General features: G+C 36.6%; 1 protein-coding gene across 4 annotated transcripts in view; it reads left to right on the plus strand.

Annotated features, from left to right (window-relative positions):
• The window catches only part of TENM2 (teneurin transmembrane protein 2), a gene marked incomplete at its 5' end in the record, with an annotated part of 475,212 nt that overhangs the window by 234,924 nt on the left and 222,622 nt on the right, over positions 1–17,666 (plus strand). For all 4 annotated transcript variants that reach the window (XM_079319918.1, XM_079319917.1, XM_079319915.1 and 1 more), the window contains one exon: positions 16,884–17,093. In XM_079319918.1, the coding sequence (XP_079176044.1) occupies positions 16,884–17,093 (210 nt within the window). The remainder of the gene's footprint in view (positions 1–16,883; positions 17,094–17,666) is intronic.

The raw sequence follows: 17,666 nt of genomic DNA on the forward strand, positions 1-17,666 counted from the left end.
AAATTAATGCAATCTTCTTAAAAGGGTTTAAAATATGGTAATAGATACAGCATACCAGCACCTGCAGCTCAAGGTTCCAAAGTTATTTAAGTTGGATATAATTATATTTATTTTGCAAGCATCTAAATGAGGGGAGAATAAGACACTGAGTTTAGAAAAAAATTGAAAATATTGGCACTCAATTAGAGGTCAAGACTTTTAAAATTTTTCTTTTATTTAACCAAAATACTGCTATTCCTGATGCATGTGAAGCACTTTGTCCATTTTAAAGTTTGAAACTTATGGCAGAATTGTGACATTCCTTGTACTGACTTCATACTAGTGAATTCAGTCACCTGGATTTCTTGTGATTTTCACCATTAAATCAAGGAGGAAAATTTATTACACAAGTTTAATTTTTTCAAGCCTGCTGCTTCTCACCTGTGCACTGTGCTCATATTTTTTTTTTTTTTAAGGATCATTTGCAGAATAATTTTCCAGCAGTCTAAAATAACAGGATGCATTAAAACTAAATAGGGCAGTTGCTTGAAACTCAGCTTCTAGTTTCTCCTGTTGGAGTAGAAGGGAGCAAACAGTGGTACCTGAAAATGAGCAGGTACAATTAACCTGGGGCTGATGTCCTGTGGAGATGTGGTAGATGGATGCATAAGTAACTTGAACTTCAGCTCCCATTCTGCAATTAAATTAACACAGCTAGACAAGAAGTAATAGTGAAAAGACTAAGATCATTTCCTGGTGTAAAAGAAAAAAATTATGCACATATATATGTGTGTGTGTGTATATATATGTTAAATATCCGTGGCATAATAAGTACATATCTCTCTCTAGATTTTTCATTGAGTGAATCCCTGCCTATCTTTAAGATAACAAGAAGACATGCTGACATTTGATGGCAATGTTCATTGTGCATAAAGTGGAGCGTGTACAGCACATTAAGTGCAGAGCTGGAATGCCAAGAGAGATTTACAGATAACAGAAATTAACAGAAAATGCTTCTTATTACCAGTAGAGGAAAGCTGTATTTTAAATGACAGCCAGATGCTTGTTTACTGTGATTATAATGTAATGGTAATATTCTGTTCTGTGGGCATGGCAGCCACTGAGGGTGTGGGGAATTCATGCTTCAACCCCAGCATATTTTCTTTCTATTTTTTACTTTTTCTGAAGTAAAATGATGAACTCCTGCTCCCAGTGCCAACCAGTAAGAAGTAACAGAAAAATGGTAGCTGCTTAATGACAGGTTTTGGCTTTTGGTGGAGGGACTGTTGGGATATGTGTGTTTTGCTAGATGTAGTACAGAAAAGTAAAATCTTTGCAGTATCATTAGATTACCATTCATAAGTACTTCTGTTTCAATTTTCTCAACATTTCCTTCAGCACTAGAGGCTTTTAAGCATCTGTTGATATTGTATGATGATCGTAATGAGATAGAAAAACAAGTGTTTTCTGCATAGGAATGAGTTCAGAATATTTCTGTCCCATTTGGAATGAAGTTTGAATTACAATGCAGTCCTTATGTAGATATCTTTGTCCAGCTGTAACACTTGAGATTTACTTTAGCTGTAAGCTTGAGACTAAAAATGAAAGAAGTAAAAGAGAAAAGGGAATAAAAATTAACAGATTGAAAAATACCAATACACCACATCCTACAACAAAACAAAAAACAAGGAAGGTCAATAATGAGTCTAATTATTCATTCAGAAATTGAAGTAATTTTTTTAAGTTAAATGGCTAAAACAAATAATTAACAGTTCATTAGGGCAATTTTGCTAGTATTTGTATATCTTTTAATTGGTTTCCCTTTGTGTGGAGCTATTAAAAAATTAAGGGTGAGAATATTGAGAGATTCAGATTTATGTTAGCTCATGGTTTGCACCATTTTAATGAGGCCAAAGCAATAAAGACTCTCCACAGATCCTGAGGTCTGGATGATGAATGGCTTTCTTCCACTGATGAATCATTGTGTCATGCTTCAATCTTTGAGTTGCTGTTTAAATATGAAAATATTAATTTCTACAGTTAGGAGCTATTTTTGAATGATTTACTCTTTCTCAAGAATATGCATGCAAATGTATTTGAATAAAAATCAAGAAAGTTTTTCTTCATGTCAGGAAGAAGGTTGAAGTGGCTGGATTCGAGGAAATGTTTTTAAGGTGTCATTGATTTAGAAATAAATAAATAAAACATATCTACATGTGCGTTCAAATACATTTATTCAGGTAGTTCAGGCATGTCTCCAGAAAACTGATCATTAATCATATATGGTAAAGTTACAATGAGAACTTAGCAATTTGCAGCTGTGCTATTTCCCTAATGCAAGGTTAAACATGGTGGATAAGTAAGTGCTAGTTTTAGTGAAGTGTGGACAGTAATTATCACCAATTGATCGTTTCTTAATGGCTCCATTTGTTATTTGTTTTACTTGATTTGGTAGAAATCTATTGTAAATCAAGTTCATCATTGAAAGATGATGCTTAGGATTTATCATTTCATGATTCTCCATGTTTCTTATTTTAGACTTTGATTTTTCCATTCTGGCCCATTTTATTGCCTTGAAAACTATGTGAAATACCAATCTGAAAGTGGGAAGCAGTGATACCTCTGGTTCACATCCACATATGCATTAAAGTTTCTGTAGTGAGCTACAGGATCCAAAAATAAAATTGGTAAAGACATGTATGATTGCTGAATGTATATTCCTAAGGGAAACTGAAGTTGCTCAAGAAAGAAACATCCCTCTTTTTCCACTTAAGAGCACTGAGAGAAACAAATCCCATGTAGTTATCTTCACTCACGATTCATGTGTCATTCATATCACAAGGGGAAAAGCACCATCAAAATAAAATAAGTATTACTTTCTGTGACACAACTACACTGTTGGTCTGAAAGTTTTATTAACAACTCGCATTTATATATTTTTATGATACTTTTAAAATAGTGAATTATGAACGATTGAAAATACCCTCCAGCTTAATTGAGAACCATTATGTCTAGTAATTGCCAGTGATTTCAGAAACAGCCGTTGTTCTCTGGCCTATTAACATAATTTGAATTTTTTATTGCACTTCATAATTATCTGTTGGAGTTAAAAAACAGGCCCATTTACTGAAGTGTTTAAGAACAAAAGCCCCAAATGGGCTGGATTGTGATGTATTATTTCTATTAACCAACCTTGCTGGAACCGCTTTGTGCCTCAGTTTTTGATGGGGTCATGGCTTCTGATGGAAGAGGAGGGTGGATTCTCTAGTTTTCATTTCGCTAAGTGTAGGTAAAATGGCATCTTTTAAAATTGTCTTTGACTCTTTCTTACATACCTACTCCATTTAGTCCTCAATCCCACTTTTATATGATCTCCATGATAGCTGAGAGAAGCATTATTTCAGCCTTACACACTTAACAAATTTCTTCTGTTCGTCGTGGCAAGTTAGCAAGGACAGAAGAAACTTGGCCCCTTCTTAGTTCATAATAGTTTTAGATCTAGACTTTTTTTCAGATCTGTGATTTGCAGTGAAAACAAGCTGCTTATCTATCTTATGCAATAAAATTTTATCATTGAAACCTGCTGTGTTATTACTGGCTTTCCCAACACATGATAACATACAGCATGCTCCCATTTGTGATTGCAAAATCCTGCACTGATGGGAAGATCTCCTAGTTGTTATTATATCTGTCAGCATTCTTTGTAGAAATTGTTTTAAGCAGGTTTTTCTTTCTTGAGCATTTAGACCTCAAGCCTTCAGGTAATCTTCTCAATTAGTCCCTGGGGCTGTAAAGAGACAGGAAAGTGAAGTTCTCTTAGCAGCTAAAATTGCAGGTTCTTGTTAAAATTAAGATTTTAAGCAATCTGATATTGGAGGGGAGAAAAAAAGAGGGTAGGAACAGATAAAAGTCCTGGAGTTTTGTCTGATAGTAAGGATAGTGAAATATGTGATCACCTTTTCAGAGAGAATCGTAACTAACTCTGTAACCCTCTGGCTGTGAGCACTGCTTCCCTCTATATTGAGCCTCTCTGTCTTACTAACTTCATCTACATTCCCCTAAAATCCATCAAACCTTGTATTCAGCCTTTGTAGGGCCCCAGTGGAAAGTCTGAGAATATTTGGAGGATACAGGACAAGGGCTGGGCTGTCAATTGCTTGTCAATTGACCTGGGCCACTTGCTTATTTAGGGCATTCAGTTAATTAATAACTCCACCCATCCCCTATTACTTCCTTCTGTGGCAGAAACATCTCATATTGCCTTTTATACTCACAGTCAGAGAGCACATTCCAGAAAATTGGTACAACATGTTGGGGAAAAATCCTACTGATGGAAAGACAGACTTTGCTGTGAGCTAAGAGAAACACTTCCTAAGCAGGTGTAGAGGATTGTTTGTTGTGTTTGAGTTTATTTTGCAGGAAATGCTTTTCCAATAACTTGACTGAGCCCAGCTGTAAACCTGAATTCCAGACATGAGCTATCTGCAAACTTTGAGTAGCATCTGTGTAGCTGAGGGGACTGTAAAAATCACATGCATGGCTTGGCCTGTGGCAAAATTTAGATTTGAAGAAGCCCAGAGATTTCTGAAGAATTTTTATCTAGGTATGTGTTAGATAGGTGAAGTGGAATGAAAGGGAAGTTTCGTGATATGTAAGTGATCTCCTATCACTGAGAATTCCAAAATAAATGTTCTTCGTGCTTTAGTGTAGGAGGCATTCTTTTGGAAGATGGCAGGAAAATCACCCTTAATTAAAACTGGGAATCTGGAATTGTTATACTACTTTTATGATAGTCTTTACTGTGGGCTCCTGGCTATTGTTACTGAAACAGAACTTATATTGCCTTAAATCAGGCTAACTGGTTTTGCCTTGCAGGACATGCTTTTTAATCCAGCTTGCTGATTTGTTGATTTTGTTTTTGTTTAGGTTTTTTTTTTGTTTTAGTGACAACAATGTCTAGTAAAGCACGTAACTTCCTTCTCATGACTAATGAGAATTTTTTCTGAAAATAACTCAAAGATAAACTCTTGGTAGTGTTAGGAGTCCACATACCTCAATATGTGTGCATACACATATATTTGTGTGTGTGTATATCTCTATTTGTATGTGTTTATATAACATCCATATAGGTGTTACACCTATAGGGGTATAATACCCCTAATTCTTATATATTAACTCTATTTTGGTGGTTTTTGGTTTTTGGTTTTTTTGGGGTTGTTTTTTTTTTTTTTTCAACTATTACTTGTAGCAGATTAAAGGAAGATCCTTAAATTGGGGCCTGCCTGGGAAGGGTTACCTACAGGAGCCCCTGGAGGAGAAATAACATCCAAGGGTTTTCCTTCCTCAGAGACTAGTACTCTAAACTGTTTGACATTCATTGTTTTATAATTAATCTGGAGATTTAGAGCATTCTTTACCCAAAAGATAATGAAAAGCATTCCATTTGAGTGGTAGCATTTGTTATGCTGGCATAATGTAAGGATTTTTTAAATACACTGCTCAAGATGGGACTGGTGCTTGTATATGCCTTGTAATATACTTGTTTTATTTTTCACTCTGACTCTGTTTCAGGCATTTTATCCATTTCCTTCTGTGTGATATATATCAAGAAGATACTTGGTCTCATATAAAAGTATAAGCCAGGGATCTTCTTGTCATTAAATTTTACAAGGTGTTAATTACAGGCAGTTTTGGGAGTTGTTGCAAATTTGTAAGTTGTGGACCAGAGAAGAAACTGAGGAATTTTTTCTCTTTCAATTGTTATGCATTTTCTAACATAAAGAGAGTGATGTATTTACTCTCTTATGTGTACATCTATAATATCTATAAAAAATATATATTCTGTGTATGCTACCATATGTATATGTGATTGAGCTTGTAGGGTTTTGAATGCAAATTCCAAGTTTTAAAAATTTCAAGTGTTGCATACTGTAAGTGCACGTTGCTTCAGTTGAATACCTGTAAAATTATGTAGTGCAAAGGATGTTCTCCCTTGCCCTATTTCTCTGCCTCACTCCTTTCAGGTGATGCCAAGGAAGTGCCAAAATTAGATGTTATGTGACCTGGGATTATTGTGCAATTGTTTCCTCTGAATGTGAGAGCAAGCTGTTGGTGTGTTTAACATAGTTGGGAGAATTTATTTTCTTCATATATTAATTTGCAACGTGCAGTATAAACACAGTAGTTGAACTCGCTCTTACCTTAAAATACCAGCATACATGAATGTTTGAAATATATATCCAGAGTTTAAAAATTCAGACAAGTTAGAAGTTTTTTTTCTGGTGCGGAGACTTGACTTCAAGCAAAGGTAAAAAAGAAACAATCTGAGATTATTTAAGTACTCTTTAATGTTCTCTATCTCCATTGATAGCCTGAATTTTTGACAGCAAAAGCATAAGCAGTTCATCTTCCTTGACTGATTTCTCCATAAGCCTTCAGCTGAGTTTAGTTTTGACTTATAGCTTGAGCATGGCATTTGGGAAAAACAGAAAAAGTAGTATAAATGTAAATGTGAAGAGCTACAGCTCATTCTGTTTTTGAAATTGTTGGTGTGAAAAGAACTCAACAGTGTTTTATTTAAACAAGGTCTGCTTCAACCTTGATTGACTTGCAGTAAATTGCCTGGTACAAGAGGCAAAAGGAAGTGGATAGAAAAATGGCAATCAACACCAAATGTTTCACATATTGATTGACAAGCACCAGAGATGTGCTAGAGTAAGATAAATTGGCTAACAGAGCCCATCTTGACAGCTCCTGAGATGGGAAAATTGTTCCTGTTAATTTGCTGCTGGGACCTTGTCATTTATGGGGATATATATTTGAGTGCCTTCTAATGGTGTAAACAAACTTTGGATTCCTAAGTAGCATATTTCAGCTTCAGTTGCTTTAATTTCTCTCTGTCCATGTATTTCTGGACTGTAGCTTAAAGTGCTTTAAGATTGAAAAGATGAGAGAAACTGTCATTACTTTAAAGATACGGTTTTTGCTGAAATACAGAATGGTACATTCAAGCTATTCTGTAGCCTGTTTGATTTTCAGTGAGGTTTTTGCTTTACCAAAAAGCATGGAACAGAGCTTTTTTTTTTTTTTTTTTTTTTTTTTTTTTTTTCAGGGGAAGACCATGTGTCTTTATTCCTTCATTCTGGCAACTTTAACTGTAACTATAATGAAAATATTTCTTACCTTTTTAACACATCTAGTTTTGTGCTTCCAAATGCCTTTTAATCAGGTTACTGCAGAATCAAGATTCATTTTTCATATAGTGGCCTTTCATGTCTGCAATTTCTCTTCATTAAAAGGAAATTTTAATTTCCTGTATTGGTCTCACGGAGTGCCATTAATTATGGTGGTACACAGCAGTGGTAAAATAATTAATGTTCTGACTGCTGTTGTGTTGCAGTCTGCCACTCAGGTTTTATTTTGGCTAAATCTTTTCAGGTAAAGGGAAATTTGACATAAACCTTCTCACTTAAGAATAAATATTTTTCAATTTTCATGTAAGCAAAGTGAGCAGATTCCAGTGTTGAGCTAAGATGTGACCTACAAACTTTATATTCTGCTTCTTTATTTGAGTCTACTTCCCAGACTCTGAACTACAAATCACCTTTACAAAGATGTAAATATTTCCAACCTTATTCAATACTGGGTGAAAGCAAAATTTTATCTGCTTATTTGTAAGTGATTTGATAGGTTGTCCATTATCTATGGACACTGTGCCAGGGTACTTTGTGTATTCTTTACCATTTTCAGAGTATAGCTAGCTCTACCAGAAAATATCAGAGAGATTTTAAAGGGTTAGTTAGGCCTAATTCATCATAAATGATGGTATTTCACTTCTCCTTACATTTAAACTGCAGCTTGGGTCCAGGTTGTATTCCTGGACTTGAGCACAGAGGATTATCCAGCACTGAATGCACACAGCAGCCTGGTATTCCAGTCAGGAAAAGGCTGGGGGAGCCTCTCCCTGTTCAGAAAACTGCAGAAAGCCTGGCTGTGCTGAAGGCAAAAATAGAGTTTGCATTGACTGGCGTGGAGGTTTCACTGTGCCTTGCTGTTAAATGCTGGGATGGTTGTTCAGTCTGGGAGGAGGATGTTTTACAGCTGTGGTAACTTCTGTAGGGGCACACAGAAGTTCAGTGTAAAATACCACAACTGTCTTAAACATCTGCAGCACTTGTTAAATGCTTAAGGAAAAAGGATAGCTACCTGAAGTGCAGTAAGACAGAGGGAAGTTAAATTCTGATATGGTTTTGTGCTTTGGAAAATCTCACCAGTGACAGGACTGCTAAGTCAATATGGGTGATATAAGAAATGCAAGGCTGGATGTTGAGAGAAGAAACCAGATGAAGCAAGGAAAATGTAAATCTCAAGATTATGTAATGTAAGTTTACATATCAAGAATAAAGGAAGAATAACTCCCATCATCCTGATGCTATTCTGACTGCACCTCCCTATCTGCCAGCACTGAAACACAAACACCTCTAGAGTGTGTCACAGCAGTGGGATAGCACTAATTCAGTAATGTGTACACCACACATTTAGAAAGCAAATGGCAACACCATATTTTAACTGTAGGTGGAACTAAGAAAAGTAGACTTTAATAGCCTGCAACAGAATTAGATAGAATACAGCACTGGCACATGATAGAGCAGATTTTAAGCATATTATTTAAATTATTTGGCCATTTACATAATGTGGGTCATGTGAAGCCTTGTTTTCATTTCTTATTTTTCCTCCAGCAAGTGGAGCTGCTTTTTTTAGTAGGCTGCAAAGAGTTAAGACAAATCCCATAATCATTATCCAACTCCCACCAGTTAGTACTAACTATGTACCACCCTCACAGAGTGTGTAAAATAATTACAAGTTGGAGTTTTCTCATGTTTGTTCAAGGTAGTGTTATTTATCCCACCTATTAGTCACTCCAGCCCCTTGAATCACTAAGTGTTGCAATGTTCCTGGAAATAAATTTCTCCAACAGATATAAAGCCAACATGCAGTGGAGATGGTGTGAGTGATTGTTTTACAGTACTTAGAATTTCACTAAAATAAGGTGAAGGTAAACAGAAGGTGTTTGGATAGTGGAAACAAGTTTGTAGCCCGGTTTAGTCTGAACTCCTGATGTCCCCAAATAAAGATCAAATCAGTACCTCTAGATAAATCTGAGAGGGAAGATTTCACAGGATGCCTGCTAATTACCTACCCAGGGCCTAATTATAGCCCCTTTGTTAGTGGAATTCCCTGACATGAATGTTTAGCTGATAAGCTTGATAAACAGGGAATTTTCTTTCTTCCCAATTTTTAAAAGCTGCACATATGAAGTTACCATAAAGTTCATTCACATATGGTTGTGGATCTTCCAATAAGTTTCTTCTAAATACATTCCTAGTCTTAGAACGTTATTTTTGTCCCACAGGCACAGGCAGCTGATATGTTGTTTCAATTTAATGTTAGTTATAGTTAGTTCAGTAGAACATTTTTTTTTTAGGGAAGTTAAATTAATTCTGGTTGGTGCGAGTTTTGCTCCCATGGATTTATCTGTTTTTCCTGGCTGAATCAGAGGTAGGGTAATATTAGAGGAGACATTTTGACTTTCTGAGTGATGGGAAAAAATCACTGCAACAAATTACTGTTTTCTAGCTATGAAGGTATCAAACATATGCCAAGTAATCAGCTTGTGAGTGTAATAGGTTCATGAAGGAAAAGGGTTTTCTAATCTTATTCACTGATGTTTTTCCCGAGACAGCAACAGCTTTTATAAAATGAGGCTTGTAACTTCTCATTACAGAATGTAATCTGCCCAGAAGACATTGAACAGCTGCAGAACCCTAACATCTTCTAGCTGCAAATTGCTTTTATTATTTATCTTTGTTTAACTAAAAAAGAAAGGGGCATCAGATGATTTAACAAGACAAGAATTAAGTGACATTAGCTTTTGACAGCAGCAAATTATTCCTTTACATACTGAATTGGTTTAGATAATTCTGAAGTCATGACTGTCTCCTTATTTTTAATATCCAAATCTCACAAAACTGATACATTTTGTAGATGGATTGCTTAGAAAAATTAATTTAACTTTAACACTGGAAGTCAGAAGTGATTGATTTCCAAGTTAGTCTCATTCTCCTGCAGAGTTTTTGCAATGATAATATCTTGCATTGGTACAGTGATTTCCATATTCAAAGATTACACATGTGCAATACTGCTGAAAATATTAATCACATACAGAGGTCAAATGGTTTAAAGAAGATAGGAAAGCTTAAACAAGCTTCTGGAATGGATCTGTAATAAAAAAAAAATATTAAAAAAAAAACCAGATCAGGACTTACTGGTGGTTCTTCATCTTTCCCTTTTCTACTATCTACAGTTCTCAGACTGTGTTCCTGGTTGTGCCATAAGTGTTTTTACTTCAGAGGAGAGGGAGAAGAAATATATTAAATATGAATATATTTCATTAGTTTGTTGTTTTGTTTTTTGTAAAATAAATAATAAAAAATATTCATAGCAAGTGTTGAGAAAAATAAGCAAGGTGTCAGGAGTTACTCATTTTGGTAAATGGAACCTGTGGTTCTGAATTGCCTTTGATTCACTGTTGTTAAAATCACAGGTGATTACTTACTGTGTCTAAATCTCTCTTTTAATTGTCTCAGGGCCATTCTGTCTTTGTCTGGTATGATGTGATTGTACCAGCTGCATCCTTTGTGGCCCTTACTATCTGTTGTGATGCAGAAAAATACCTAAATGCATCAGAAAACAGGTCTGGGCTTTTGGAAAGACCATGTTTTCTCCTTTGACTTTTGTGAAATAGGCTCTGTGAAAATCTTTTTCTTAGCTTGGCTGGTTTTGTGCCTGTTTGCTTTCAGAGATAGGAGCTTCAGGAGGACTGGAGCTACCCTTCTTCAGTGATAACTCTCTGTCATCCAAATCCTGATGTATATCTTTATCTTTTGCTCTTTTGTATCCTGTTTGCCTTAGAGAAGAAGTGCAGCAGTTTAGCAAGAGGAAACAATTTGGTGTGAAGAAAATGATCACAGACTGTTAGATTCCTTTCTCTCGTTTTCATTCTTCATTTGGGGTTTTTGTTTTGTGTCTTCCCTTGGGGTTCAGTGAGTCTGGCTGAGCATTGCTGCTGCTGGGGAGCCCCTGGTGCTGCCCTGCCTCTCTCCCAGGACTGGCAGCACAGGATGCTTGGCTCCAGGGACAAGAACTTTCTCTCCTGGGCAGAGCTTTGCCTGCTGGGACTCTGCCTGGAAGCACAAATGCCAGTTTAGCTACAAAACCATGCATGCTGTTCCCCACTTGTGTCAATTAACTGTACTAATTCACCAAGTACGAAGTGTTTATGTTCCTTGTGCCATTTAGGACACTATTACAGAATTTATTAAATATAACTCTGCTTGAGAGTGCCCAGGCCAGTGGCGAGCAGTGCTATGCATGCATATTAGGAGGAGATTTTTCTTTTTTTTTAATTTTGCAGAAGGCAGTTTTTCTGGGGAGGAAGGGAAGAGTCTGCTGAATGTGCTGTACCTCAGGAAAGTTTCACCTTCATCAGCTGCCTGCTTAATTTATAGTGCTTTGCACTGCAAAAACGTGCATCTTACTTATCTAATTGTTTCCTGACATATTTAGCAGCTTTTCTCACTCTTCAAAGTGAACTTAGCAATGCTGACAATGTAGGTGCTTCAGTTTAGGCTGACTTGAAAACACAGTGTGAATGTGTTAAGTGGAGGAGGGTTGGGAGCTGTCACAGGGTCCTGCCTGTGGTCCTGGTTCTGATTCTGTCCAGCTTTCCTGATGGAAGGGAGCAAAGGAGGCCAAGATCTGATCCTTCTCTTTTATCACCTCTAGTTAATATCCCCCCAATTCCATTGCTAGATAGCCTTCTGTGTATAATTTTGGTATAAATGAGCAGTGCAGCAACTGCAATTAATGATCCTGTCTATCATGTAAGTCACTAACATAATTTTATGGGATTACTTTGCACAGGGTCCTGTACTTTGTATTGGTGTAACATGAATATCAGCAGCTTCAATCAGTAAATGTCAAAATCTTAATTGCCAATTAAGTGTTTTACACAGTGTTTCTCATGCCATCAGTTATGGAGAAACAACTCTTCTGCTTTCACTCTTTGCTTCCTTTGCTTCCTGCATTAATACTTTAACACTGCTACATCTTCTAAAGAGCTGTTTCTTCCTAAAATACAATTATCTTAAAGTTTCCCTTCTTCCTGCAATTTAACCTGCCAAGGACTGCACAGGAGACATTGGCTTGTGTGTATCTTTTCTGTCTGAGCCCTGGTCCTTATGACCAGAGCTGTACAACAAATGGGCTTTATTGATACCAATATATGTGTTTAATTTAGCTATTACAGGTCATTTAAGTTTATTGGCTGCTTGGCTGGCAGATATCCTAAGAGAAGGTCAGAATAATTATATCATAACCCCTTGATTGTGAAGATTAGCAGCTGTTTAAAGTTTTGAAAGCTGATCTTGTTTATGAAATCTCTGAATATAGGAAGATTTTCTGTCATGAATGTAAGTTATCAATGAAGTTATGCTGCTTAGGTATATGACATTCATGCTGAAAATGCACGGGGTTGAATAGTCTGTACAGATGTTTGCTACACATCTCTAACCTTAAAAGAGAGATTCTGCTAATGGAAAAAGCTTGAGAATTCTATTGCAGGTACAATAAGCTTTGCCATCAGTATTTACCATCCCTGGGATTCAGATACTTTCCTAATGACAGCACTGCTGAAGTGAGTAGTTTAAGAGTGTGAGATGGTTGTGATCTTCCCTCCTGTCCAAATTAATGGCAAAATAGCTATTTAAGGAATCTGGATGCATTTTTAGACCTGTTAAAATAATAATGTTTTTGGATATTATGCATTTCTATCTAGAGTTGTGTGGGTAAATATACTTCACTATGTAAAAAAAAAAGTATGTTAATATATGCACACACATTTTGGAATGTATATTTCCACGATTAGTGCTCAAAATTGTTAAATTCCAGGGGGGCTTTTTGGTTCCCTGTTTCTTGTCATGCACCATGGTGTAATATAGAGGCCAGAGTTTTGCACACATGTGGGCTTTATTTATCCACAAAACTCTGTGGGTCATTTAAAGGAGGAAGAAAAACAGAGAGGATGAAAAGTGTATCTCAAATATCCTTCAGTATCTGATGAGCAGCTTGCAATCTCTTCTTTGATTGTGTCTCTTGTTTATGTATATTCATGCTGGGAGTGATTGCAGGCAGCCTTTTTTCCTTTATTTTTTTTTGTCCTTCTGGTGATGGTGTGGTCTTTCAGGTTAATAGCAACTGAAGTGTCTCTTTTCCCAATGTGTTATTGTGACTGAGGTGCACAGGACTCTTCTTCCCTGTCTGGGCTGGAGACATGACCAGCTGTGAGCATGGCCTGATTTCTGAATGTAGGTTCCACAGCAGATTTTAAGCATTAAGGACCTAAAGTGTAGCAGTAATTGAGGAATGGTTTCATAAAAATTCCTGGGCTAGTGAAGAAACATGAGACTGGTTTAAAAGGAAAATGGAATATAAGTGATAAGAGGGTAAGATAGGCCCTAGACTGAGGTGCTGTGTGGTGTGGAAGCCCAAAGCAAGCCCAGATCTCAAGAGTTGCCACATTTCTTCCTTCGTGCTAAAAAGGAAGATAAGATAAATGACGGGAGAAAGGGATAGGAGGAGAGGAAATTTGTTTTTTCTTCTTGGCTGCTTACTTTTTGAAAAATGCCTTTAAAATGCTGTATTCAGTATCTGTAAAAGTCTTTGTCATGCATGAGTATATGCAGTATGAGCATGCATATGAACAGATATTGGGGAAAAGAACTGATATAATTCCCTTTTCAAAATGTAATATATCTGCTATAAGCCTGGTTCCCTTTCTAGCATTTGTATCTGGTTTATGTTTCCTTGACTGTGTTACACAATTACATTATTGCAGTCATTACATAGGATTCTGTCAATGCTCACCTAGATAAAAAAACTAATTCAGAGAAGCTTTAATATATTACTATATGAAGACAAATTGTAGGAACATCTATTGTGATTTAACTTTTGAAAACAGCAGTGTAATAGAATATGATGTTATCATATGTCACAGTATTTTTATAGACTGTAGAGTATTGCAAATCCCATTGAGAAGCAATAGAAATGTAGAATATTTTAAAGAGCTGGGAAGTTCCAAAATATGACTGTTGAGATACCTGCAGACATGAATGGGTCTGACAAGCAGCTCAGGTTTATAGAACCTGCAAACTTAGTCTGTTCTTTTAAACATACATTTTTATACTGAACATATTTGACCAAGATATTAATGTATGAATCAAACCCCTTATTTCTTACTTAAGAGTGTATAGTAGCAAATAAATTACATGTATCATGCTCCTTACAGCCTAACTGCACCCCCACACTTTGGAATTCTCACAAGCCATTCTCTTGGCTGTGGTACTACAAATAGTTGCCCCTTAGATTAATTTAAGGCAAAAAAGCTTAATGGTGCCTCTTCTGTTCAGTAATTTTTCAATTCATTTCCCACCCAATTTTACAAAAGGCAGGGTGTCTTAAGACATCCTGTGTGTTTCAGGGCTGGGAATGGAGAGAGAGAGAGATGTTTTTTAGGAGTCCCTCAAAGAGGGAAAAGCTGTAGTGGGAGTTTAATAGCCAACTTCATAGAGCAAAAATGTCCCAACCACAAGACAAGGTTTAATTAAATTAATAATAGGCAATCTAAGCAGAGGATTGCCAGAGGTTCTGTGGCTCACAGGCATCTCTGTTTTGCCATTAGCACGTGATTGTGTGCAAATCTTCCTCAGGAGCCAACTTCCCACCAAAATGATGCAACATTTTTACAGCTTCATACCTTCTGTTTCCTCTCAACTACAAACAGAGCTGTAGTAATTTGACATTTTGCTTTTTCTTCAGGGATTTGGGCTGTATTATTTCATGATGGTAACAATGTCATTAGCATTCCTGACAAAAGAATTCTTAAGGTTCGAGGGTTTTATCATTTCTCAATGTATCCTGCAAAAATGCACCTAAATTGCTCTAAAACACCATATGTAGTTTCCACAAAAGGAAAAAAATCTTTTCCTTCATCTCATACTCTCACACATCCGACAGTTTTATAGTATAGTAATATATTTCCATATGATACATACAGTCAATGCAGATTTAGAATTTATAAAGCTGCTTCTTTCAACTTCACAGTATTGAAGCAGAGCCGGAATATGTGAAAATTAAATGCACACAGTGGGCATGAGTGTCACGTTCCTGTCAGAGGTGTGTCAAACCTCAGCCTTTCTGCTTCTTTGCAACACACTGCAAAGAAATAATTAGAAGCTGGTCCTGCTCGATCACTTTCCTGGAATGTTTAGGATATTCATGGTAGTATTTCATAAGAATAGCATAATCATGAATAATAACAGTAATTATTCCTATCTCATTATTAGAATTATTTCCTCACAAATGCGAGTCCACAATGAAAATATTCAATGCATATTGAATTTTCTGTAGCATAAATGATTGCAGATGGGAGTTAGTGTGGAGTAGCTTAAATCCATTTCTGTCATATAATAACTTGGTCATTCAGTCTTACCAATTTATCCAGTGCTAAAATAATATTAACAAATAATCATAAAAGTCACTTGCCTGTGTTCTGGTATTTATTTTATTTCAAAAGTTTTTGATGGGAAGAAAGTACTTCATGCTATTTGCTGGTACAAGGCAGTGTAAAGTTGGTTTTCAGTATCTGCATGTGCCTTTGGTTGATTGCTACATCCCCAATATAATTTATATGTGGGAACTGGAATTTTTCATTTTCTTCCTTGTCTCCCTTTGGAATTTCATGTGTGATTTTGTATATTTGCCTAATGGTAAAAACCTTAGGGTAATTCATATTAAGAGAGGGGTCCTTGAGTCAAAAACATGAAGGTATAACTAGTGAGAAAATCATGCGTATTTTCTCTGTTACTATTTCTTTGAGAATGATGAAAATAAAGATACACCATTTTATGTAGTTTTGCTGTGTTTTAACATTTGTAGCAGATCTCTGCCTTACAGACTTTGGCAGCATCACAAAGGTCATATTTTCTTACATTTAAATTATTCATGAAGAATGTCTTCAATGCACTAGATAAACTTGCAATGCAAAACAAAAAAAAAAACCTGTGTTCATCTGTGTTCATTTGATGGAATGGATTAATGTAAAGTTACAGGAGTTTGCCTTAGATATGAATACATAAGTATGAACATTTTTGTTGTTGATTTGATGTCACTGCTTTAAGTGACCAAGACTATATTGTTGCTGAGGTATTTCATAACCATTAAGGATCGGGCTTCAGTGTTGGAATTAACCTGGCTGGGCAGGAAATTCTGCTCCTACAGCTGTGGTGGAGAAAGCAGTGAGAGAGGCAGGACAGCAGAGCTGAAAGCTGCCAGCCCAGATTCCAGCTTTAGCCCATCTCTAGAGTGGATAATTGCCTTTCAGTCCTGCTGTCCCCTCCTGTCACATGTCTCAGTGGGATCTGGGAAGATCCACAGCATTATAAGAACCTTAGCTTGAAGAGAGCTCTTATTTGGTTGTTTCATGCTTCTGAGAGATTCCTGTGCTGAAGCAATTTTCCTGGTTAAAAAAAAAAAAAACCAAACCCAACAACAAAAAAAAAAACAATCAGCTCAGTACTATTATTTTACGAGATGCACTGATGTGATGTAATTTCAGGGACTGTGATACAAAGGGGCAGGCTGGTACCAGAGGGGAGGCTGAGGGGCTGTGCATGGCAGTAAAGGAGTGTAACCATGGACAGTGTTACAGTTCCAGTGCCATGAGGTGGCTGGTGGGGATTTTCATTACATTCATTGCTGATCTTTGATCCCTGTGTCCTCTTTCCCAGGTCGTCCCATTCCACCTACATCCTCGTCCAGCCTTCTCCCATCTGCTCAGCTGCCCAGTTCTCATAATCCTCCACCAGTTAGCTGCCAGATGCCATTGCTAGACAGCAACACGTCCCATCAAATCATGGACACCAATCCTGATGAGGAGTTCTCTCCTAATTCATACCTGCTGAGAGCGTGTTCAGGGCCACAGCAGGCTTCCAGCAGTGGTAAGAAAATTGCGAACATATGGAGTTTGTTTGTGACATGTTTGTGCCAGTTTTATGCATTCTTCTTTAATGTGCAAATGTGTTCTTGCATCAGCAGAAAATTGAGAGCATCTATGGAAATGGGGCACAGAAAAATCTTACTGGTTTATTTAATGGAAAATTCCTGGAAACACAATCCATCATATATGGTGCTCCTTCATTTTACCATGGAGAGATTTTTAGTTTGAACTATGGTAGAAGCTATATAAAAAAATATTATTGAATTCTTGTCATCAGAGGGATTAATTTTTCTAAGTAGGTTTCCTGCTCCTTGTTGCATCTGGTAGGAGAGAAATGTGCACACAATGGTTCTTTGTTCTGCATGGGGGTTAATCTAATACATCATTTGGTGATGAGGTTTTCTATCTAAAAATGCATGTTGCTTCTGCCAGTCTGTGTCTCTTCTTGTTTCTGAATCCATCTGGTTCTAAACTTACAATGTCACATTTAACTAAGATCTGCTATTTTTCAGCAAATTAATTCTTGTCTTTCAGGCCAGTGTTTTAAAACATTTGCAGCTCTATCAGTCATGGA

Source organism: Erithacus rubecula (genome assembly GCF_903797595.1).
Source record: "Erithacus rubecula genome assembly, chromosome: 16".
Classification (NCBI taxonomy): domain Eukaryota; kingdom Metazoa; phylum Chordata; class Aves; order Passeriformes; family Muscicapidae; genus Erithacus; species Erithacus rubecula.